The 25,536-nt window shown below is 40.1% G+C and overlaps 1 protein-coding gene across 2 annotated transcripts; it reads left to right on the forward strand.

The window, feature by feature from the left end:
- The first annotated feature begins 173 nt into the window (after positions 1-173).
- Positions 174-23,908, forward strand: AFG3L2 (AFG3 like matrix AAA peptidase subunit 2). 2 transcript variants are annotated; one of them, XM_419121.8, is made up of 17 exons: positions 174-336; positions 4,235-4,334; positions 4,803-4,871; positions 5,583-5,698; positions 6,549-6,701; positions 9,189-9,263; positions 10,835-10,959; positions 12,561-12,834; positions 13,398-13,535; positions 16,713-16,866; positions 17,587-17,694; positions 17,831-17,956; positions 19,005-19,115; positions 19,647-19,762; positions 20,637-20,837; positions 21,792-21,986; positions 22,916-23,908. In XM_419121.8, the coding sequence occupies exons 1-17, from the start codon at positions 220-222 to the stop codon at positions 23,156-23,158; spliced, it is 2,421 nt and encodes an 806-aa protein (XP_419121.4). In that variant the 5' UTR covers positions 174-219; the 3' UTR covers positions 23,159-23,908. The 2 variants fall into 2 exon arrangements, with proteins under 2 accessions (XP_419121.4, XP_004939781.3); XM_004939724.5 differs by having other exon boundaries at positions 10,838-10,959.
- The last annotated feature ends 1,628 nt before the right edge of the window (positions 23,909-25,536 follow it).

A 25,536-nucleotide genomic window follows, 5' to 3' on the forward strand; every position in this document is an offset into this window, starting at 1 on the left:
CGGAGCCGCGCCGAGCCGGGTAGCGTCACGCGATGACGTCACCGCCCGGCCGGGCGCTCCCTCGGGCGGAGCCTCGCGCGGCCAGTCTTCCGCTTTGGCCCCGCCCCGTGTCTGTAGCCGCCGGAAGTGACGCGATGACGCCGGGAGGCGGACGTAGCGCGCGGGGGCGGAGCGGCGGCGTGACGGCGGAGCGGCGGCCACGGGACGGCCGTTGGGGCCATGGCGCAGCGCTACCTGCTGCTGGCGCTGGGCGGCGGGCGGCGGCTGCCCGGGGTACTGCTGCAGCAGCTGCTGTGCGGGAGAGGCCTGCTGCCGCCGCGGCCCTGCCTGGCACAGGTGAGCGGCGGGCCGCGGGCGGGGCGGCTCTGTATGCGCGCGGGCCTGTCGGTGACCGCGGGGGGCGGCCCCTGTTTGCCCGGTGCGGGGCCGGGGAACGGGCGTAAATACGGAGCCGGAAGCGGCGGCTCGAGCCCCGGCAGGGAGCAGCCTGGAGAGGCTTCAGCGGCGGGTGCGCGGTCGGCCCCGTGAGAGGACACCGGGGTGCGGGTTGGGAGCCTTGGAGGCGGGCGGTGAGTGCTGAGTGGTGCCGGCCGGGCGTCAGCCCTTCGTACGGTGGCTGGGTTGTAGGGTGGGCGTTACCCTCCTCGGCCCCGACATCGTGGAGGAACCAGCTGCAGGCCTGCGTTGGTGCCTGGGAAAAGGTGGTGGTTGCTTTCCTGCGTCAGCGATTGCTTAGGTAAGGTGCTGGATCCTCCTGTGGTGAGGTGGGAGAGCTGCTGCAGCTCATTGCCTGCTGGGCTGACCCTGTGGTGAGGGATAACTGTGAGGAACGCACACAGGGGTGTTAGTGACTTGTCCTAATGATTGGTGAGTTTCTGGTTCTAATGTTGGAATTGTGTTTGTTTAGTCATCGTTAGGAGAAAGAAAAAGAAAACAGCAGTGTCGCTGGTTTGTCTGAAGGCCGCTTCTCATTACTGTCAGTAGGGCCTGATGGATTCTTATTTGGAATGGTGCGAAGAAATAGTGTAGGAGCAGAGAGGTGATCGTTCCTCTATACTCAGCACTGGTGAGGCCGTGCCTCGAGTACTGTGTTCAGTTTTGGGCCCCTCACTGCAAGAAAGACATCGAGGCCCTGGAGTGTGTCCAGAGAAGGGCAGTGAAGCTGTGAGGGGACTGGAGCACAGGCCTTAGGAGGAGCAGCTGAGGGATCTGGGATTGTTCAGTCTGGAGAAGAGGAGGCTCAGGGGAGTCCTCATTGCTCTCTGCAATGACCTGAAGGGAGATTGTGGTGAGGTGGGGATCGGGCTCTTCTCCCAGGTAACAGCAGTAGAACAAGAGGGGATGACCTCAAGTTGCTCCAGGGGAGATTCAAGTTGGATATTAGGAGAAAGTTCATTCTAAGAGGAAGTGGTGAGGCAGTGGCACAGGTTGCCCAGGGAGGTGATGGAGTCCCTGTCCTTAGAAGTGTTCAGTAACCATGTGGTTGTGGCAGTGAGGTGCATAGGTTAGTGGACATGGTTAGGGTGGGTTGATGTTTGGGCTAGATGATCTTAGTGGTCTTTTCCAACCTTAATGTTGCTATGATTCTATGAGGGGAGCTATAGGGAGAACTTCATGCTCATTCTAGCATCCATGTGTTTCTAGAGGTAGCAAAACAAGGGTATAGCAACAAATGTATTTTGGCAAAACAAGATAAGTAACTTACCTGAAGATTGATTGATTGATTTGTTTATTTATTTGTAGCCGCTTTTATGTAGTATTTCAGTCACGGTTAGATAATGGAGAAAGAAATTAAAAATTATGTGTTTTATTCAAGGTTGGAATTGTGGAGAAGGCCCTTCTTTGGTGCTACAGATCCTGTGTTTGTTATACGCAGGAGCAGTAACATTTTCACCTCGCTTCTGAGGTATTTCAGTTGTAAAACTGGCTTCTGTATGCTTCAAACTTGCTTGTCTTGAATTTCTATTTAAAATGGATTTTTAGAAAGATGTCACGTTTACCTGGAAAAAAAAAATCTTATGGCATGTGTGCGTGCTCTTTCTCTGCTGTGGCAGTTCTTTCGTCTCTGACTGGGAGAAGCTGGGCAGTTTGCTGGTACCCAGCCCAGAGCAGCCCCTGTGCTCCTTAAGCATCCTGTCAGAACGTGTGCTGCTTGCCTTCCCCATCCTTGGGCAGTGGCTGTGCTTCCGTCTGCTGAGGTTGCTGTGGCATTCCCATGGGCAGGCAGCTCGAGGACAGCTCCTGTATCAGAATCGATACGACCAGCTTTCATCTTGATGACTTACCTTGTCAAAAAATCACCCCAAGTGGTCATTACCATTGCAGTGTGGTTCTACCAACTTCTGCTTCTCTGGAATGCGGTGGTGAAAGGAAACTGCATTTGCAGGGAATAGGTTTTGATGAGTCAGTAGGTAGTATAGAAGCGTGCCGTCAGTCGGTCAGGTGATGTGCTGAATGTGCCATAAAGCTGGTTCTTTCCTTTTCTCACAAAGTCAACTTTAAAACGCTCACTTCTGCGTAATAAATGTATTGTTGCCTGTCAAGTTCAATCTATCACTCATAGATCTTAGGATCTGTTGAGAATGTCCAGCAGTAAAACCACTTGTAGTCATCAGGTCTGCCCCCAAAGCTGTGTTGGCTACTTCTTCCCTCTCTCTGCATGCCTCCCTCCCTCTCTAACTTGAAATCTGATAAAACTGTGAATTAAGGTTGTAATAAGCCTATGCTGGCCCTGCCACACCAGGCAGTTGGATTTGGCTTACTCAGACTTTTATTTAAAACAAGCTGTTACCTTTTATTTCGAATGAGACAAGAGTATCCAGTTCACTCCAAAAAACAATCTGAGCTTATGGAAGAACTAAATCTTAATTTTCTGTTATAATAGGAGGCCAGCAGCATAGAACAGAAGCCAATATTTTGGACACAACTTTCAGTTTCCTCCGTTGCTGCATTCACTACCTGTTGGCATTTGAAGTAAAGATAGGTTGATCGGTGGCAGGCTCTATTTTTCTTTTCTTTTTTGTCCATAGAGATTCATCCCAGCTGTCCCAAAGCTTCTTCCAGGAGCACACATGCTATTGCTCTGGATGGAGGTGATAGCGTATTGGCCTTGGAAGCTGCTCTCTGGATAAGCTGTTCTCCAGGCTACCCATGCTGTATGTGCATTACACGAAAAATATCCTTCAGAACTTCCAGCATCAAACTTGTTTTCAAGGACCTGCAATGGCTGCATTGAATGGCCAAAGCATTCTGCTTACCACAGTCTATCGCAAAAGCAAGCGGCCAAGACGTGTTGGCATTCTTGTTGGTTCCAGCAGGTGGAACTAGATGGCTGCTCGCAATAGGTCTGGTCAGTTTCCTCAGTTAATAAGCTCCCAGGCAGAAGACTTCTGGAGAATCAGAATTGCTGATATGCCGGTGTCCCCGGAGTAATTTGGGTGTGGAATCTGATACCTTTCGTGTTTGTCTTAATGCATAGGTTTTGTTTAAAACTCTTATATTCCAATTCTAACAATTGCTATGGGGATCCTAACATTGAGGTTTACCTCATAGATGTAGTCCCAGGTTTTTTAGACTAGTTGGACGTTTGCTGTCTGGTCTGAAGACGTGAGTTTTCAAGTTTTCAGGACCTTCCTCTGATTATTTTTCCTACTCATTCGCACATAAATAACTTCTGATCCAAAATAACAGGAGTCTCAGCACTCCTTTGGGGGAAAAGAAAATAGAGGCAGAAATAGTTTTTATTAGAAGACTTAATGGTGTTCAGTTTGTGGGGAAGTCTTGATAAGAACTTTTTTTTTTTTGGAGGTGAGGGGGAAAAGCTTAGATTTTCTTTTATCTAAAATATGTCCTTGCAGAAAGGGAGCTTGAACTGTGTGATAACATCGCACTCTACTCCATTTTGAAGTATTTGGTTACAATACCTAAAGCCTTTCTTTTAAAATGCTTATATTTCCTTCATTGCACTTAAACGGCAAATATCAGTAGACAGTCTTCTTGGCTTAAGCTGCAGTAGTTCAAAGCGGATCTGTACCTACACAGGAGTTTGGGTCTACTCTTTGAAGCATCGTTCCTCTCCACGTTGGTTTCTTAGCTGGACACAGGTATTGTCTGATGCATTCCTTTTGGTTTCGAGGGGATCTTAACTACAGGGTTGCAGCTCTTTCACAAAGAGTGCCTCAGCGTTGTGTGCATCGTTCGTTCTTGTTGCTTACCTTTATTTTTCATCTTTCAGCTTCGTGAAAGTGTTCCCACCGGTGTTACGACTGACAGAAGGACGGTCTTGGCAAGCGTCATTGCTGCTTGCAGAAGGCTCTTCTCACAGCCTCCCAAAGGTGACTGCAACTTTGATCACTGGAGTGAAGCAGGCTGCTGAGGATGATGCTCACGTGCCACTTAGGTTTATTGTGTAGGGGGCAGTAAGCTCTTTTATTAACCAGCCATTAATCCTGAGGTGGAGCAGTGATTTATAGTGTTTTTAGCCATCAACAGAGCTGACTGCAGTTTGCTCAACTTAACCCTGTGCAACACCATTTTCTGTTGAGCTAAGCTTGTCTGTCTCTGGTTTCAAGGACAGGTTTAAGCTATTAAATACACCTGAGTTTTTCAGTATCAATAGTATAAGATTTATTTTTGGGAACCTGATAGAGCTCTTCAGCAGAAGGACAAGAGTAAGACCGTATTCTACAGTTAATGTATTGCTTACTTCTTTTTTTACATTGTATACATTCAGCTTGGAACTACTGAAACGTAATGTTAGAATTGTAAACTAAAGAAGTTATTTGCTTTTTAACTCTTGACAGGATTTGAAAAATATTTTCCCAATGGGAAGAAACCTAATGGAACTAAAGGTTCAGCTGGAGAAACAAAAGGTACAGACAGCTGCATGATTTCAGTTCTCTTTTTTAGGGTGTGTGTTCATTACAATAGATTCTTAACCTTGGGTTTGGGCTTTTTTTTTGTGCATTTTTCAGGGAATGTATTTCTCTACCAGATTAGTTTGAAAGTACAGTTTGACTTTTTTTAAATGTTGTTTTGCTTTCATGTGTAGTGTATCTTCTGAAATAATACTCATTTTCTCTCATTCTCTTGTTGAAGTGCTTGTCCTTAAATTCTAGTTTTCCTGTTTCCTATTAATTGATACAGTCATGCATTTGGATATTTTGTGTGTTTAGTTGTCTACTTATCTTTGACCAAGCTAGAACAGTTTCTGTTGAATGGAATAACCAGAAGTGTCATTCTGGGTGGGAATCCAGAGCCAACTCTTCAGCTAAAAACCAGGCACATGTGAAGAGGAGTTGGTGGTGGCAGTGTGGTGCTGTGCTGCGCTTGTCTCTGGAGTGTTAAACAGGACTCCAACCTGTGGTATCAATAAACTCTGGACTTCAAGAAGAGCATATTATGACTGAGGGAGGTGAATTCTGGGAGGTGGTGTTGCTTAGAGTTTGTGAGGATTTCTGTGCATGCATTGGTTTTGTTTGGTTTTTTTTTTAAGCTTCTTTAATGTTAAAGCTAAAATAAAACTAGAGGGAGATTGCTATAAGATATAAAGATATGCTTTTTGTTGTTTTATTTTTCCTTAGAAGCAAAGCAAGCTGCTGCCCGACAGCCAAGTGGGACTGGTAGTGGAGGAGGCGGCAGCGGTGGGAAGAAAGGCGGCAAGAAAGAAGATGCAAACTGGTGGACCAGATTGCAGAAGGTCTTGACCTTAAAATATCTTTCCTTTTGATATAAACTGTCTTGAAGTAACCTGGTGTGCTTTGTTGCGTTCTAGGGACGTTTTTCTGATTGCCTAAGTTCTTCTTAGGCCTCTCGTGTCTTGTATTTCATAGTAACCGGCTGTAGGCGGCACCCCTACTCACTGCCTTTCATAAATACTTGTTTGTATGTACCTTTAGAGGCATCCAACTCTTTAACTGGTTCAGGAGCCTTAATGGAATGTTAAGGTATATGAATATGGTTGCTCATACTGTGTATCTCTGTAGTGAAGCCTCAGGCTTTTACGAGTTCCGTTTTTTGTCTGAAAATGTTAGTGCTTGTTAAACAAGCTAAACAAGTTTACTGTCAGCCATTCTGACTTTGATGGAATACTTGCATAAGCTTTATTCTGTAATATATGCTTACTGTCATTAGCTATAACACAAAGATTATAGCATCTAACAATATAAGAATATTGTTCTGATTTCACTTGAGATGTGTAAGTTTTTTCTTCCCCCCGTTTTCTATTATTTTTCTAGGTTTTATATGCAGTGCAGGGAAAATTGTATCAAAATGGTGGGGAAATCATATGACAGAGCTTTCTTTTAAAGTACTTCATAAATGAAGACTGTGCAGTTACTGTTGGTGGAACGTTGTTTTTTCCACTAAGTTTGCCATTCCTCAGTTATATCTGAAGTAACTGAAACACATTAATATGATAAAATATTATTTTATTTGACATTCTCTGTGATAACCTTGAATGCAGGGAAGATAACTCAAGCAGATACTGGAGTCTCTGTTATTTACTTACTGTGTTGTATATTCTAAAACTTGTTTCCTTCTCCCCCTAGGGTGACATTCCTTGGGACGTCAGGGAGTTCCGTATGTACGTAGTGGGAAGTTCATTTTTCTGGACGATGGTTGTGTATTACTTCTTCTTCAGGGTCCCTGGGAGAGAAATCACCTGGAAAGACTTTGTTAATAACTACCTTTCTAAAGGAGTGGTGAGTAGTAGGGAATCAAAATGACAAATCAGTGTGCTGAAGGCGCTCCTTTCTGCCTCCCTGCTTATGTTTGTACTTTTGTAGCTGTGCAGTGAGAACTAGCTCAAGAGAAAGCAATTAGTTTTCATCTTCATCAGTTCCTTGTCTGATGTTCCGAGTGGTTGTATGAAGGCTTGTGTCAGTTCAAGAAAACAGAGGAAATGGACAACTCAGAGTAGAGATTCTCAGTTGAACAGCTAGCGTTTCTCCTAGTTCAGAGGCAGTGTAGCTTCAGTGTCTTGGGGTGGATTTACAGTTGATTTAATGATTTAAGCACATGTGCCAGGTGCCCTCAGGAGAAACTTATTCCTAACCCTGAATGCTTCCAGTAGCCCCACTGGGGTTGGGAGGACTTCTGCTTTTCATTTCTTCTATAAGTAGATCACCAGGGATCTGAGTAGCAGTGGTGCTAACAGAAGGGTGAGGGTGGGAAATGAAAGAATCCCTTTTAGGAGCAGTGAATTGGCTTAACCATATTATAAAATAGTCTCCTTTACTTGTTTTCTCCTTTTATTTCTTCTTTCCTTCTTATGTAGAGCTACTTCTGGAGCAGTCAATTCTGTCATCAGTGTCCTATCTCTCTGTTTAACTTGACATCTTTCTACACTTGGAGTAATAGGTTGGTGATGCCCTGAAGTGCAGGATTTTGAGTGTTTTATACAGGCCTGTTCCACTTCAGGAGCCACGAACGCTGGGCTCTCTTACTTCCATGTTTATAGTTTCTCCTGTAGGTTAGGAAAACACAGGCTTGCTTCCTCCTCTGCATTTCAGACCTGGAATTTTGAGTTAACAGCATGCTTCCTGCACCTTTGCTGTGATAAGCTGCTAAACTGGTTGCATCCTACCTTTCTTTGTTTTAATGCTCAATGCAGAGCTGCTCTTCATTCTTCTACATTCTGCCCAGGCTGCATCTGGAAGTTCTGTTGTTAGTTGGCAGCTACGTGTACATCCTGTGGAATGGAACTATATTGGTTATGCTTATACAGCAGCTAAGATACTAGCTCTAGTTTCTTAGTTTGAAAAATAACAGTTGATGAAGTCTGAACCGCAGTTGCAGAAGAGCATTATGAAAGTAACTTGTTGCATAAAACAAAGTCTCTCAGGCCTCTGTAAGATATAGTCTGGGTATTCCAATGAGCTAAAAGTGTACTCATCAAAAGCTGTTGATTTCCATAGTAGTGACCAGTTAGTGAGGAGAAAACATCAGCAGCACTGGGGTTACACACTGTCCATAACAAAGATGTTCAGGTAGTCTTCCTTCCTGAAGTCAGATCAGATCTTGAGTGGCTTCTTAGCTTCTATTTTGCATGAGTTTGACCATAAATGTTCACATGTAGTAAGTTCAGGCAAGTCTTGCTAGCCTATGTGCAGCTCAGGCCCAACGTGTAGAACCATAGTAAGTTTTAAAAACTTTAACAAATGCTGAAACCATTTATTGGATGGAAAGAGGCAGAAGAAATGAAACTAAACTACTCTTTCATTTTCCTTAGCAATTGAAACCTTTTAAGACACTGTCAAATACCAGAAACAAGGAATGTGACATTCTTTCCAGCCTAAAATAAAAAGCTTAACATTTTTTATCTGTGAACCCGCAGCTTGATTCTTGACTTTCGTTTCTGATTTGTTACCTAAAATAAATTGTTATGTTAACTTATGGATGTTCCTGTGTTTAACATGGTAGTAGAGGAAGTCTTTTGTATTAGCAGAAACAATTGTAAGAGCAGAGTTAATTTTTCCCTCATTCTGTTAAGTTTGGAAGCTCCTGAAGGAGTTTAGCATTATGTGGCCTATCACTTTTTATGTTTGGCCACTGAAACGGTTACGTATTGTTTAACTACCTTACTTTACCTCTAATCTGAGACAAGGTGTTTGGATTTGTTCTTCAGGTTTTTTTTCACCCTTAAGAAAAGGTATGAAGTCATTTTTCCCATCTGATTTCTGTTGTGCCAGTGTTCGTTGTTTACCAATTATATCCTTGCTTCCTTACATTGGAATTAATGAAGTTAAATTGAATTGTCACTGAAAGAAATTCATTGAGAAGACTTTCTTAGTTAACAGCATTGCTGGTATGTAAATTTGGAGTGGAGAGGAGCCTTTACTATTTCTAGGCATTAGCAGGATTAAGGCTAGTTTGAGATTTGTTTTTTAAGTAGAGCTACCAAGCAAAAGCATGCGGGAGTGTAAAACTTGTTGTATACATCTGAAACAGCATGGTTTACTTAGAAACTTCTGAGCTTATCTTAAGAAGAGTTAAAAACTGGATAATTTGTGTAACACGAATGGTATCTTGTGGAACCATCCTGATCTACAATGTGATTTTTTTTTTCTTACTAGAAAACAGAAGAACAGGTTCATATCTGGCATATGCAGCTGTGCCAGCTGTGATGGAAGCGTAGGTAGAGTTTGTACACTTTAATAGGTAACAAGTTTTATTCTTTCCTTCCACAGGTGGACAGACTGGAAGTGGTGAACAAGCGCTTTGTTAGAGTGATCTTTGTGTCAGGAAAGTCTCCTCATGAATGGGTAAACGTTTCTAATACATTTACACGAGACTTTAGAAGAGCAAGGCAGTCTTTTGATAAAGTTTGATGCAGAGAACTTAGGAGCATTAATTGTCTTTTAATCTAAAATATGTTTTTTGCCTTACTGTTATGTTATCCTACATGGTGTTTGTCACTTTCCTGTGTTCTGTTTTGCCACAAATACCTCAAAACTAATCCAAGCAGTTCCTTTCCTGCACCATGCTCCTAATACAAATATATAGACAGGACTGAGAAACTATTGAAGATTCTGTATTTCTAATTACTGTTTTCTGTCCGCTCAAAAATAGACCAGTCTTAAACATACATTTGGTTCTTTTCTGTCCCAGACTGCTTTTAGATAGATAGTTATAAAGAAACTTCTAATTTTCTTGGTTTGATACTCTAAAGCTAAGCTCTAAAGCTAAGCTTCCAGCTCTCATCCTTGAGAAATGCACTTTTTTTCAGTGAGTTACTCTTCCCAGTAACATAACCAGGAGTAGGCTGATGAATACAAAAGTTCTCCAAAGAATAATACTTAGAGGCTGAGACCCATTCAAAAAAATAAACATAAAGCTCAAATGTGTAAACATGAAAGTGTTTGTTCTGAGCACAGTCTCTGCCAGCTTCAGACCTTTGCAGTGTGCAGGTGATTGACTCTTATTGTTACGATTTTTTTTACTGTTTCATAGCTTAGAGAAGCTGTATGTCACTGCTTTAATTGGTGATAGGTTGTTTGTTTAGGGTTTTTTGGGGGGCTTTATAATTGACTTTCTGAAACAAGATCTGCAGGTCCCTCCAGGGTAGAGTGAAATCTGCAGCAATTACTTCATCTGTGGGTTTCAGTGCAACTTATTTATTCACCTACTCTTTAGCCCACATACCATCCATTGCCTTAGTTTCTCAATCAGTTAATACTTAGGGTTACTTTCTTTTTTTTTTTTCTCCAACATTAGAGTAAGTAGGGGCAAGTCAGGCAGGTCATGGTGCAAAAGGGGAGATTCTCATGAAACAGACCCAGTCGCCTGTGTTTAAAAGTAGAATCTGGATGATTTTTCAGGTATATAATAACTTCACAGTGTCTTTTTTGAATACTATTAATTTTAAAGCCAATATAGATTCCAAATGTGTATAATTCCTTTTCTTAACCAGGAAGGGTGAGATCTTGTGGTGAAATAGTAGGTTGTATGATAGCTGTGCTTGCTGGTTCCGTGCTGTGTTTTATTCAGATTATGTCATTCTCTTCTAAATACTCGTTTATCTATTATCTTCTAAATATTTCTCTCCCCCTCCATTTTTTCATGGAGGAGAGGTCAGGATTTCAGTCAACTTATAGTGCACAAAATCTTGGATGTGTGGTTTCTGTAGAAGCAATGACAAATACTGTGCCCGGGTTTGTAAGCCTTAGATTTACTAGACGCATCTTCCATAGGTTACATACTTCATAAGGCAACTTCAAATGATATTTTGGTCTGATTACGTTCTGAGATTTACTTGTGTACGTGCTAGAAGTTGGCTTAAACTGAAGCTGAGGTGAGATAGGGCACTTTGTGGTGATCTGTGCTCTTTTTTTAGCAGTACGTCTGGTTTAATATCGGTAGTGTGGACACTTTCGAACGAAATCTTGAAACTGTGCAGCAAGACCTGGGTATAGAAGTGGAGAACAGGTTGCCTGTAGTCTACTCAACAGAGAGTGATGGGTAAGAAGCATGTTTAGTTGTTTTTGTTTTTTAAAGTATCTCAATAAGAAATTGTCTCTACAGTAGGGTTGTAAGACACTCACCCTACGCTACACTGGGTGGCAGTATTATCAGAAGAATAGTCATCTTGGTTTTATTTCTGAAAGTTAACTGTAAGAGGACCTGTTCAGTACATTAGTTGTGTAGAAATCTTAGTACACACATTTCTGTTCACAATTAACCCTTCCCTCATTAAAGCCCTTCAAGTGCCCTGGACTAGAGCAGGAGTCAGCAAGACACAGCGGTAACGCTCTAGAGGTGGTGCTCAGAGATTTTTGAGAGAACAAAATATGGCAGAGAACTACCGTCTATTGACTGAGTTGTAAGAGACATCACTTTCTGCCTGTAAATTTGACAGAGGCCTTGCAAAAAGGCAAGGTATTGGTGATTAAGGGAATTACATTATTGTGCCTGTTAGCAGGAGCTGGAAGATGTATCATGCTTTTAATCAGCAAGTTGTTTAAGAAAAATAGCACATATGATACATAGCATTGTTGCTAACCCATTAGGGAGTAATGGTTCCAATACTTTAAGATTTGTATTCTTTATTGATTTTCTGTAGCTGAGCAGCAGCTGTATCATCACAAATTCAGAATGTTCTTAATTCCATAGCATAGTGAACGTCCAACTTTTCCTTTTCATCCTAGAATTCTGAGCATGAAAGTCTTGTGTGAGAAGCTGCAGTAGTACTGCTGTCTGTTTAGGATTTCATTATTGCCGAGAGTTGAGAGAATGTCTTGTGAGCTGTTTGGACCAGAGAAAAAACTGAAGTGCTCCGATACTGCAATAATGAGAACTGTTTTAGTATTAGGATTTTCAATCCTTGCGGAGCCGTGCTAGAAAGTTGGAGGACAGACTGTGTGGGATGGTGGGCAATTGAGCAATAAGAACAAGGCTGTAGCCTTGGGGTAGAGAAACAAACACTGACAGAAGGAAATGTAGAAATTGAGAAAGACCTAGGGGAGCAAGAGTGAGTATGTATGTTTGAGAATTTTCTGCTTGAAGGTGTAGCATATACTGATCATATGCTACCTAATACAGCTCACTTGGATAAAAACAACCATTTCCATACGAGTCCTGTGAATTTATCTTTAAAGGGCACGTAAAATGAGCTGCTTCTGTTTACTAGCGAATGCAGTTTTCCTCTATGTACTTATTGCTGTCACTTAATGCTGTTGGTTTAAAAACAAAAAGACAAAACTGTTGCTTGTTAAGCATCAAGAGTAGGAATGTATTACCCTCTCAGTCTTTCAATTTACATTTTGCAGCAGTTGTAAGAGAGGACAGCAATGAAAAATTAATTCCAACTCTTAATTACAGTTAGAAAAAGTTTTTTGGTTGGTTTGACTTCTGTAAATCAGAATTTTTTTTTCTTCTCCAGTGTTCACATTGGGAAATGAAATACATATTGTAGAGCAACATTTACAGTATCTTTGCAAGCTAGAGTATTAGCTCTGAATTAGTTTTGGTTTGCTTGTGATGAAACTAATGTCTCATACGTGCTGTGCTCAGTAATACATTTTTGTAACGTTTGGCCTTCTGCTTTTTGTTTTTCTCCACAGATCGTTTCTCCTGAGTTTGCTGCCCACAATCCTTATTATTGGCTCTTTATTGTACACATTAAGAAGAGGTCCTGCAGGCTTAGGTCGAGGAGGGCGTGGAATGGGTGGACTTTTCAGTGTGGGCGAAACCACAGCCAAAGTCCTTAAGGATGAGATAGATGTCAAATTCAAAGATGTAGCTGGCTGTGAGGAGGCCAAATTAGAGATAATGGAGTTTGTTAACTTTCTGAAAAATCCCAAGCAGTATGAGGATCTCGGAGCAAAAATTCCGAAGGTAATGAAGTGATGACTTAAGAGATGATGGCTTGATTCTTTTGTTAGTCCTCAGGAATTTGAACTGGACCATGAATGTTTATGTAGGCAGTACTTTCTAACTTCTCACAATCACAGAACAAATAATAGACATTAAATGCCAACAGAATAAGTATAGTGCCAGAAGATTTTTTTATAGAATATTTCATCTGTCTGTACAAGTCAGAAATTATACACAGGATACATGTCTACCATGGTTGTATGTAATGGTTAGAGAATTGCCTGTCAATTCCTGACTGTGCTGTAGTGGCAGCCCAGCTGGCAACAGGCCACTTTTTTTTTTCATGTTAGATGAAGAAATCACTGTGCCCCCAGTTCTGATTCAACATGGCAATGCTGTATCTGGTTTTTTTTCTTCGTGCCGGTTTAAATGACAGATGAAATTTCAGTCTCTTTTCTTGCACCATTTTTACTGCAGTAGAGGGGAAACCAGTAGACTCATGGCTTTACCATGTAGAAGATCTTTGAGTAAAGTATTTCATAGTTGCATTGTTTTCATAAGGAAAACGTCTGTTTCTCTTGCAGGGGGCAATTCTGACAGGTCCTCCGGGTACTGGAAAAACACTTCTAGCTAAAGCTACCGCTGGAGAAGCTAACGTACCATTTATCACAGTCAATGGCTCCGAGTTCTTGGAGATGTTTGTTGGTGTGGGTCCAGCTCGAGTAAGTCTTTGGCCTTGGTGTTATATCTGTGGTGGTTGTTGAAGAGTCTCTATTAAGTTTGGTGGACAGTTTGATAGATTCAGGCTTTAATCAATAACTTTTTTTTAATCTTTAAGATACTTAATCTATGCACATTACCCTGTAAGTGATACTATATGCTCGCCTAAACGCAAGAAGCACAGAGATTACTTTCATGAAAGGAAGAAATGTAGTTCAGTACTGATCATAGGTTGTCTGGGCCCTAAGGGCCTACATCTTTGCAGAGACTTGGAGGGAAAAAAACAAAACAGAACCAGGAGCTTGAAGAGAGCTGCTCCAAAGTAAACACATTAGCTGGGTCAGAAATACATATCTCATTTGGCCGCTGCTATGGGGATGTCTCTTTCTGCTCTAAATCATTCATATTTCTGTGAAGAACTTTGTTTTCTCTGTAGTGTCAAACTCTTAACTGTAGTTGTCTGGGAGACACAAATGAGCTTCTTTTCAATTTCTGATTGAAATGGGAGCCCAAGGATTATGGAGCTAATGCTTTAATTTCTGGAGATCAGGTGATCTAAATAACCAAATATATCATCTTACATTTTTGATGTTTTGCCTTAATACGTTTTTAATCAGCTATTTTAAGTGAAAAGTGTTAGCTCTGTTCCAGCACTTCCATTTTAATTTTATTACTACTATATTTCAGACATTCAGTTTGAAGTCTCTCTCTTCATGTCTAGGAAAGGAGGACACACAGATCTGCTGATTAAATATGTTCTAGAAGCAAGTTGCTGGAAATGTTTTGTAAGGCTGGAAAAATAGGACTCCTTAAAATGTCCAAAATTACGCCCTATTTCCAATAGCCCATACCTTCACCAAACTGTTAACCATCTTGTCATAAGCCTCAGAAAGTATAATTTCAGGCTGACGTTGTTCTGGAGAATTTGACTTGAAATTTATTTGCTACGGTTTTTGAGCATGAAATGGAAGTGCTTCAGGATCTTGATTTGAATTTGAAATGTTACAGAGAATGGGCTTTACCAGATATATGCAGTTTTACGCCCTGTAAAAATTCACAGGGAAGTTAATTTTGATTAAGATCCCTAAAGCCTTGAAAAAGTGCAATTTTCGTGTGGCTGGACTTATTTGAGACTTGTGGTTAAGCTTTTCCCCTTCCTTAGGCTGTAACAGCTGTTTGAGCATATGCTTTCCGCTACCTTAAGTATCTTCTGATGATCTTCTGAAGGACTTCTTCCAGTAATACAGACGGGAGAAGATGATTGAAGGCAGGCAATTCTGGATCTTCTGTAAAGAGAAAAGGGATGAGGGTGGGGAGGCACACTGGTTGGTATGGAGCTTGCAACTGAGAGAACAGGAGGTGTTTAGAGGTTTGAATGTGGAATCTGGATTGGGAAGGGAGGTTCCAATGAGGATGCAGAGTGAAACTGAAAATGTATAAGGAAATGGTCAAATGGAGCTGCTGTGATGAAAGAAGGGTATAGACAAAGTAAGGAAATACACGTAGGAAATTATAACATGGTGGTGGAAAAAAACTTATATGGTGGCTGTGTTTGAAAGGTATGAAGATAGTGATCATGTCAGCGGGATGGGTGGGAGCTGAAAAAAGCCTACCATAGAAAGGACTTCATGAAGAAACACTAACAAAAGAAACAGATCTGCATCCTCCAGGAAAGTGTTAGATACCTAGAAATACTAATGGTACTCAAGCTGTATTGTCATTAACTGTTAACCTCGAAAGCAAAGTAGCTTAACCTTTTTGTCTTGACTTGTGCAGGTGTAATTGTTGCCTCTTAGCACTAAGTGATATCTGTTGGCATAACAGTTGTTGCTTCAACTGTGGATGTTTCAACACTGTTGATAATTTCTAGTTGCCGTTCAGTACATTGTGAGAGAGAGTTTTTGTTTCATTTTCTATGAATTTGGTAAATAAGACTGTTATCAGCAGTGCTAAATCAGTTGTAAATTAGGATGTGCTGGTGTTAAGAGCCTTTGTTTTTTTGATTGTTGCTTCTGAAAAACAGTCGTTTAATTTTGGATCACTCTTTCAGAGCAAAAGGTGGGAATTCATTTTGAACATCTGATACTTTTTCTTTGTTCATCACATTTCTTCATGCTCTTATTCACTGTGCTTTTTTTCAAACTCTCTTGAAATCTGAATGAGTTTCCACAACATGGCATACTGTCCAGAATTTGCATCACTTCACATCTTCTTTACGTGTCTTTCAGAGACATCTCTTCTAGTTGGCGTATGTCATGTACAAAGTATTAAAGCTCTGAGCTGTGTATAATTCTTATTCCTTCTGTAATTTTTAATTTCCTGTTTGTTCCAGTTATATCTCTCAGGTCTGTGAACTTGCTGAGCGGGTTTTAATGAAGTCCTTCTGATATTTTTGCAAGCAGAATATTGTAACATTGCATCTTATAGCCTATTTGTGGTGTAACTATTACAGTAGGATTTGGTAGACAGTATCTTATGTGGGGGGGGAGGACTTCTAGACTGTAGATATTTGCTCATGTGTTAGCCATCTTTACAGACTTCTAGAAGTTAATTTAATTACCAAATAAATACTTGGAGGTGAATTCAGTTTTCCTAGCCCATGTAATGGAGGGTCAGGATGACTATGAGTCAGTATTTATGAAGAGAGTGTTGTTAGAGTACAATAGTAAGCACTTACAAGTAAGCCTTAAGCTCACTGTAGGAGCGACAGCACTCGGTCCTAAGTGCAGGAAGACCTGAAAGATTTTATTTCCTTGATCTGAAGATAACCATGTCAGAGCATGCTTATTCACATTTCATTTCTGCTCATACTATGCATTAAAAAGGAGATTGAAAGAGAGATCACTTTAAATCTCTGTAGGGTTTTAGTGTTGATATGGAAGCTATAATTATTCATGGGAAGTGGTTATTTCTTAAGGCTTTAGTTTGTTGTATGTATATTCTTAGTTTATGGATTGAGAAAGGAACTGTCAACCAAGGGGCCTCCATATCAATGATTCCTTCTGCGTGGCAGCTGTGGTGTAACAGTATTACACAGGAAACTGGCTGGGTGAATTGAGATCTTACTGCAGTAGTCAGTGATAATGGTATTGTTACTGGTCTGCCTTCCACTGCCTCAGCAACCCCGGCACCATTGTCAAACAGTGGCTAACTCTTTTCTATTCTGTTCTCCTATTAAGGTTCGAGACTTATTCGCTCTTGCTCGTAAAAATGCCCCATGCATCCTCTTCATTGACGAAATAGACGCAGTAGGAAGGAAGAGAGGAAGAGGCAACTTTGGAGGACAGAGTGAACAAGAGAACACACTCAATCAGCTTCTAGTAGAAATGGATGGTAAATATTTCATTTCTAATATTGCATTACAATGACAAGGATCTAATTGTAAGTCCTTAGTGACTTAAGTACCAACTGTATTGATTGCTGCGTTAATGTTTGTAGTTTTAGGTGCAAGATGTAAGTGTGCAGATGGTAGTAGAGGGAGGAACACAAATGAAAGATCTCGTACACTTCTCAGACCTGCTAACCAACACTGGGTTCATTTTAAATACAAATTGCATTTGCAATAGGAAGCAAGTGTTTCCTACAATGAGTCGTACTTACTTCCTAGAATGAGTAATGGTGACTCATTTTGCTGCAGCCTGATGTTTACCTAAAATTTGCTCAGGAAGAAGGACAATCGTTCTGCATCTGATAACTTTGTCAAAGTCAAATAAGCAAAAAATAAAACTGTGTGATAGCAGGCTGTCTGTTAAAAATGTACTTAGGCATATGCACACACACACAGCTAACCATGTTGGTCCCACAGCTTACTTGGAACTTAATCTGTTGTCTTTTGAAGATAAGGTAAGCTTTGATACAGTGCTACAGAAAGCAGAGCCCAAGGCTATTTTTTGCTTGTTGTGAAAAGCTGGACAGTGTTCTAGAAAAAGGAACTATTTAAGATCATTTTTGTTAGCGGTCAGTACTGTTGTGGCCCCACAGAATCAACAGTTTGTTGGTTTGTTTTTCTTGGAAGTTACCTTTACACAGATTTTTATTGTATTTCTTCAACAGGCTTTAATACCACCACGAATGTAGTAATTCTGGCAGGTACTAACAGGCCAGATATTTTAGACCCTGCTCTAATGAGACCGGGACGCTTTGACAGACAGATCTACATTGGTAAGTTTCCTTGCATCGCTGTATTTCTGCTTATGTAGAATGCTACCAAAATCACTAGCTATTTACATACGTAAATTCTCCATACACACTGATTTACTTGTGAAAAGTAAAAATGTTATTTATTTAATTTTTAAAGGCCCTCCAGATATAAAAGGAAGAGCATCTATTTTCAAAGTTCACCTTAGACCTCTGAAACTAGATACAGTCTTAGATAAAGATAACCTAGCAAGAAAACTCGCATCACTAACACCTGGTTTTTCAGGTAGGTAACTCTTAATACCACTGTTCTCTGCTGTAGATATTCTACCATACTATTTTTGTTGTTCTGGTGTTTGATCTGATCTGGCTGGCTCCCTTACTTCATTTTATTTGCTGGAATGGTGTGAAATTGTCTTTTCCTGTTTGGGCAGCTGAGAGATTTCTGAGGGTCTTAAGTTTGTCTTCCTCAGTCAGGTTGACATACAATATATTGGCTTCTGTCTTCAGCAGAAGCATCCCAGAAACTTCTCATTGCTAACACTGGTATGTGTGATCTTCCTTTAAATATGTTCTTTTAATGCTTTGAACATTCCGAAAAACAGCAAAATGTTTCATAGTTGTTTGCATGAACATTCCATGGGGGAATTTGAGTTTCTGAATGTAGAATCTTCTCCCTGAAAAATGTACTGTGACCTTTTGTTGAATTAGAAATGAGTGTAGGAACCTACGTTCTTGGTTTCTATCGTAATTCATTTCATACCCGTGTTGACTGATAATGAATTCTTCACTTTCTGTGCTCTTTAATAAAACCAACATCTCTGGCAACTGCAGTGATGGTTTTTTTGCTTCCTTTGAAACTATCTGTAGCGTTACCATAAATGAAGCTAACAAGAAGTGAATGGCTTGAAGGCAGTAGTGTGTCTCTGGAATGAGTCCTTTCATGTCAGGGTCTGAGCTGTACTCGAACCATATGTAGGAAAGTTGTTTCTCAAAGTCTAAAGGAGACTAAATGCAGCGCAGTCTGTTGCAGGCAGAGCTTACAGCGGGTGCAACACACCCTGATGTACAAATCAGCACCTCGCTGGTTGTAAGCTCTGTTCAGTAACTGTCTATCTAGGAGAAAAATCCTAAAGCTTATCGTTGTAGTGTGTGCATTTAAATCTATCTTAATGAATGCTGTGTATGTGTAATGAATTTTTTTTGAGTCCATTCCCTTTAATTCTATTCTGCATGAGAATCTGTGGAAACATAATCATAGATAAGAATATTTTTATGCTAGACAAAGAAAATTGGTGAATGTGATAAATAACTTATACCTTCCCTGCCTCTAGGTGCTGATATTGCTAATGTTTGTAACGAAGCTGCATTAATTGCTGCACGGCATCTCTCGGATGCTATAAACCAAAAGCATTTTGAGCAAGCAATTGAAAGAGTGATTGGAGGTAGGTGTATCGCATCAGTCATTCATCAGTACTTTTAATGTAGGCCACGTTTTGAATCTTCTTAAAGGCTGTGTTCTTTCCTCCTGAACATACCTAAGATTTAAAAAGTAAGTTGCTGGGTTGTTTTGCTGATTTCTGAAGTGGAAAAGGAGCAGAAATAGGTGTTCAATGAAGACACTTCCTCATTTATTCAGAATGACAGGAGGAATAGCTGTTTGGATTTAGTGATGCTTTTAACTGCTGTTAGCCTTAGAAAAAATCTAGAAAATGACTGGATTTTTAAAGAGCAAATGTCTTATATAAAAATATGAATATTCTTAAGAACTTAAGCTTTAAAATAAGGGACAAGGTTACTGTAAAACCTCAAAGACACAAACTTCTAAAAGTTGCTAGTTGTGTTCTATATTTAATTTCTTCAGTAGAGTATGTATATGGCATCCAAGTATTGCTGACTGTGTTTCTAAATGGAAATAAGGGATTCCGGTGGAGAGAGATATGCCTGAAAGGATTAATGACATTTCTTTTATAAAGGTTTGGAAAAGAAAACTCAAGTTCTGCAACCAGAGGAGAAAAAGACAGTAGCATATCATGAGGCAGGGCATGCAGTTGCAGGATGGTTTTTGGAACATGCTGACCCACTCTTAAAGGTAAAGGAAGTGCTTTTTTTTCTTACTGTTGTTTTATTTTCCCTCAATGCTGGGAGGACATTGAAATATGTGATCTCACAAAAGGCTATGTAAATGTTATACTTCCATTTATTTCACTTCGTGTAGCTTTCTTAAATATTTTCTGACTTCGGTGTTACAGAGTTTGGAGTAAAAATGGCCTTGGGAAGTAAGAGGGACTTGATGTTCCCACAAGGCTGCCTGATTTGAAAGCTGCTTTTTCTCTGGGGCTTTTAGTACAGATGCAGTGTTTAGGTTAATCTTAGCAGACTGTGCAGGTGCACAGCTCTTCAGGAATACAGCTACAAAAATGGCCATCCAGAAGCTGATCTAAGTTTGCACAGCTTGGCGAGTTGAAGATAAGGGAAAACAGCCCAATCTCTTAAACCTGCTATGATGATGTTTTTAATGTTGTCTAGTTTTCAAGCTTAAAATCTTTCATCGACAATTTACTGCTCAAAGGAGGAATATTGGTAAGCATGGAAGCTATCTATTCAGAATTCAGTTGACTGAGAAATGTGACATCTGTTCTGGAATACTTAAAGCCCAGTATGTATCACTGAAAGAATTGTGAATTTTAATTAACACATTTAGAAAATGCCATGCAGTCTTTGCAAAAGGTATTACAGCGGTCTTACCTTTCTTTTCCAGATATTCTAGTAGTTGTTATCCCAGTTTAGAGCTAGCCAGGGCTTTTAAGGATAAATCACAATGAGGGCCAAACAGTAAATGGAAATAATGTCTGAATTAAAGTTGAAGGGTGAGTATGGTATAGGTTGTGGTATTAAATTAAGTCAAACCAAAGAACACTTTTTTTTTTTAACACTATTTAGCATTCTGTTAATTTTGATTGTAGGTATCTATTATCCCTCGTGGTAAAGGACTGGGTTATGCTCAGTATTTACCCAAAGAACAGTATCTTTATACCAAAGAGCAACTACTTGACAGAATGTGCATGACACTGGGTGGACGTGTATCTGAGCAAATCTTCTTTGGAAGAATTACAACCGGTGCTCAAGATGACTTGAAGAAGGTGACACAGAGTGCATATGCTCAGGTATGTGCTTAGGTAATACTTATTTTTCTTACTGTTTTCCTTTTCTACTACTTAACACTAATGTTTGTAAAGGATATGATTTAATCATGTATGTCAAAAGCCTATCTCAGTAAAAGATTATGTGACTAAACATTATGCTGCTGTTGAATAGAGATGCTGATGACTCAGGTGTTATGTTGTAGTCTTGCAGTGAGCTGATTGCTATTCTCCATCTGCCTGCAGGAACATGCATGCTGCATTGCATTGAAATACATGTGGAAACTACTTAAAAAAAAAATTAGTTTGGTGCACAGATCTGATTGTCTGATGATACTTCTAAAATTGCTCAGTTTGAAGACCAAATTTGGATTTACATGCGTATCTAAATCCAGAAAACCTTGTACTTGGGCTCTGTTTGCTGTCAGTTAAGACATTTTGTACCATATGAACTTAGCATAGGCAAGTGATATGAAATCTTAAGAATGTAGTGATTCATCTCACTGTAGCTATGTACTGTGTGGATGCTTATTCCTGTTCCTGCATCAACATAAAAGGTGTCATTTAATAAGATGCTTACGAGGTGAGCAACAGGAGGCGTTTTAGAGGAGATCCTCTTCCCCTTCACAACACATTGCCTTTATCCTCCACTTTCAAACCACACCTGTTCACTGGTCTCTGGTAAATTGCTTATTTTCTCAGTTTTGGAAGTTAAACGTTTAATGAAATACGTAGCAATGCTAATTTTTATCTGGCCTTCAGTGTCTCTCTTGTTCAATTTGAAATAGAAAATAGCAAGTATAGGTAAGTAAGTATAGCACATACGTTTGTATTAAGCATACTGTCTCCAGAAAGATGTAGGACTTTGAAAAAATATTGGGATTTTTCTTCAGCAGGTTAACGACTTCCTAATTTCAATTGTCTACCAGATATACATCAATATATCCTAAAATGTCACCATCTCCCGTTTCCTTTCAGATTGTCCAGTTTGGTATGAATGAAAAAGTTGGGCAGATTTCCTTCGACCTCCCTCGCCAAGGAGACATGGTTTTAGAGAAACCCTATAGTGAGGCAACTGCCAGAATGATAGATGAAGAAGTTCGGTCACTTATTAACATTGCTTATGACAGGACGTTATCTCTTCTGACTGAGAAGAAAGCAGAAGTAGAGAAGGTGAATATTACATTGTTTTCAGACACCAGCTCGTAAGCTAGAAGCCAAATTGAACTGAATAGGTCAAAAATGAGTGTACAAAAAAAATTTCATCAAAAATTATTCAATATAATCTTTAGAGCGTGACACAAGTTTTCAATAAGTAAATATAAATATTTGTGTTGGAAAACCCCAACATTCTAATGCGTGTTTAAATGATAAGGCTGAAAGTAGATCTCTAAGGAGGGAGGGATGTAATATTTCCTCTATCTGAATTATTTTTGAAATTCAGATAAAAAGTTGTTTTTTCCTTCCATGACCACTGGTTGCTTGAGATCTGCCTTACTACAGCTGAGGCAACCCTTGTGCATGTTCTTTTCTTCCACACCAGAAAGCCCAGTAGAGCAAAAAGGTCATTTTCCAGGATGGGCACCTATTTGTTATGCTTATTGACAAAATAAAGTTTTGTATGGATTTGGTAAATGGTGTTTTAGTAGGTCATGGTTCTAAAAGAGATCACTGTTTTCACTGAATGCTCGCTGACCCAAGAAGGTTATGAACTACACATGTGCATTATACATTTTAGTATTTTATGTTGCTCTGTCTGGCTTATAACGCTTAGCATAGAACGCTTGTTTGGATCGATAGCTTAATGTATTGCATCAGGAGCCTTTTGGCAGCAGCGAAAGACTGTTGTTCTGAAGTAACAAATAACAGTAGCAGTGCCCATAGGAGAGCATTTTGCCAAGCCTTTTAAGTAGGATTTGAAGAAAAAAAAATACGATACATAAATTCTGACAAAAGGAAAATCAGGTTTTAAGTAAACTCTGAGCACCCTGTTTATCAGATTAATCTGTGCTGAATTAATGTTGTCCCAGACTGCCTTAAACTCTTGCAAAAAGAGAGACAACTGATGGTACTCTGTGTGACATAACTTACTGCTATTGCAGGTTGCCCTACGACTACTGGAGAAGGAAGTGCTTGATAAAAGCGATATGGTGGACTTGCTTGGCCCAAGACCATTTGCAGAGAAGTCCACTTACGAAGAATTTGTTGAAGGGACAGGAAGTTTGGATGAGGATACTTCTCTGCCAGAAGGCCTTAAAGACTGGAACAAAAAACGTGAAAAAGAGAAAGAAGAGACAACAGATGAAGAGGTTGTTAGGCAGATCAGAGGAGGGATGCCATTTTAACTGCCGTGTGTGGTGATGCTGACTTGCACTCTGGAAGAGAAATAAACTCACCTAGTTTGTACCTCCAAAACAAATATTTATTCAACCAAACTGTATTAAAGATGGATGGAAGAATGGTGTCTTGTGAAGAGACAAAGATATTCTACTCCCAGTACGTGGTATCATCAGTTCACCGGTAAAAGATCATCTTTCATTTGTCAGCTGAAGAAACGTACATTGGATTTGAGCTGCAGTGGATTGCCAGAACTGAACCTCCCAAACACTGAAACAATTCAGATTGATGCACAAACTCCATGGCACTGGTCTCTTTTTTTTTTTTTTTTCAAATGTATGTAGGCTTATTAAAAATAATAATAATAATAAAGTATTTTGATTATTCACCTAAAATATACATGTATGTGATTTGTTTCCAAAAAGAATCATAGAAAAATGCATTGTTGAATGCTTGGCCAAAAGTCTGGTCTTGCAAAGTGTAAGTAGCATTGCGGAAATGTCAGCTTTTTGATCTGATCCTTCTCCCCACCCTTCATTTTGATTTTTAAAAGGAATTGTTTACAAAGAAGAGTCATGTAAATTGACAGTGAAACTAGATTGCCCACTTAAGTGTCTTAAAATGTGCTCATGGTTCAGTCTGGCACTGGCTCCTGCAGTTTTACTGGTCAAGTTTTTTACGGAGTTCTGTAAGATATTGAACATATGAATGTGTTGTGTAAATACAGTTTGAGTCAATAAAATCAGTACTTTTCTGAACAAAGTTTCTTTTTTTTTTTTCCTTTTGCCAGTTTCTTGATACAGAATTCAGTCTAGTACGAAACTTCCTTAGCTTAAATCTTTAGGGTAGCAAAATTGTGCTCTTGCATCGCAAAACAGCAGCCACTCCAAAGGTTCTAAACCAGATTCTCTGAGTTTCATACTAGTTTGATTAACCAGAAGGTAACAGTTTTCTCTGGTTAGTTGAATACAGTGGTCTCAGCGTAGTAATTGGTGTTGGTTTACCTGCTGTATGCCAGGAGTCTTTGTTGGAGAATTCAGCTGTTCAAAAGATAACACACAGTCTCCCTATCCCAGAAAAAGGGAGGGAGTGTGATCTGGGGAGGGTGTGGGGTTGGGTTCTGTTTTACTTTTCGAGAGGAAGGAGAAGGAACTGAACTGCTCTGCTGGATAACAAATTCTTTAAGGCTTATAACAGAGGGCGTGTTAAGAGAGTAATTAGTGACTGATTCCATCTGCACCTTGCAACATGTTGGAAAGCAACAGGATGGTAAGGAAAAAAGGGTCGATGAAAGGTCAGACAAACTGTCTGCCTGAGTTACTTAAAGTAAATTGTTTATGGAAATGACTTTTCTTTTCTTGTTTTTTCCAGTGATGAAGGTGTTGCTATCAAGGATGTCCTCCTTCATTGCAAGCCAGGTAAGAAGGGACACAGGGCAGAGTAGTTTAGGATTTTTTTAGTCATTAAGCAACTGTTGTGTGCTCCCATCGAATTCCTTCTTGTCGAATGAATAATATTTAGAAAAGCACCCTGAATAAAACTAAACTTCAATTCCTTTATTACTGGTGTTAAAAGTTTAGAATGAATGATTTCTGCAACAGTAAACTTTGTTTTGACTGAAACGTGACTACCCAATAAAGGGTAGATTTACAGAGCTTCTACTGAAGTTTAGTCATGATCACGAGTCTGCTGCTCCATTAGGAAAACAAGAGGGAGAGTTATGCAGACATATCTAATTGTATCACTATAGCATTCTTGACTGCAAATCATCTCATTTCCATGCAAAGCTAAGCTGCTGGCACAGAACAGGTGCAGATCTTGGGTTGGCTCCAGTCCCGTGTTTTCATCTCCCTGAGTCTTTACTGAAGTTGTCTCAGAACAGGATTGTTGTGGTTTTGTCATGTACTGAATTTGTTGCTCCCAGTGCATCCTGTGACAGTGCTCAGGGCAGTGTTTACAGCTCTGCATAGACTGAGCATCAGGTCCTAACTGTTAGCACAGTTAACTCTGTCTTCATGTTTGCAAAACCTTAACACAGGCAGATGTGGCAGAGTAGCAACCAATTTATCTGCATATGGTTTAGTGTTGTACTTTACATGGAGCTGTACTTAACTGCTGTTGGTCTCCCTATTTCCCATCCAGTGGAAGACATTTTTTTCCTGTTTCTCACAGGCAGTTTGTAGCCAGTGCTGAGGACTAAATGTAGTTATGCTGTAGATGTCTTAATTTCCTTCATTTCTTTGACTCTTCCCTCAAACAAGCAAACAAACAGACCAAGTAAAACCCCACAAACCACACCTATATACACAAAATATCCTAACTGAACTCTTCAGGGTGGTACCACCTGCCTGGAAAAGAAACATCTCTCTGAGAAGTTTTCTTACTC

This window comes from Gallus gallus, chromosome 2 (assembly GCF_016699485.2).
Source record: "Gallus gallus isolate bGalGal1 chromosome 2, bGalGal1.mat.broiler.GRCg7b, whole genome shotgun sequence".
NCBI lineage: Eukaryota > Metazoa > Chordata > Aves > Galliformes > Phasianidae > Gallus > Gallus gallus.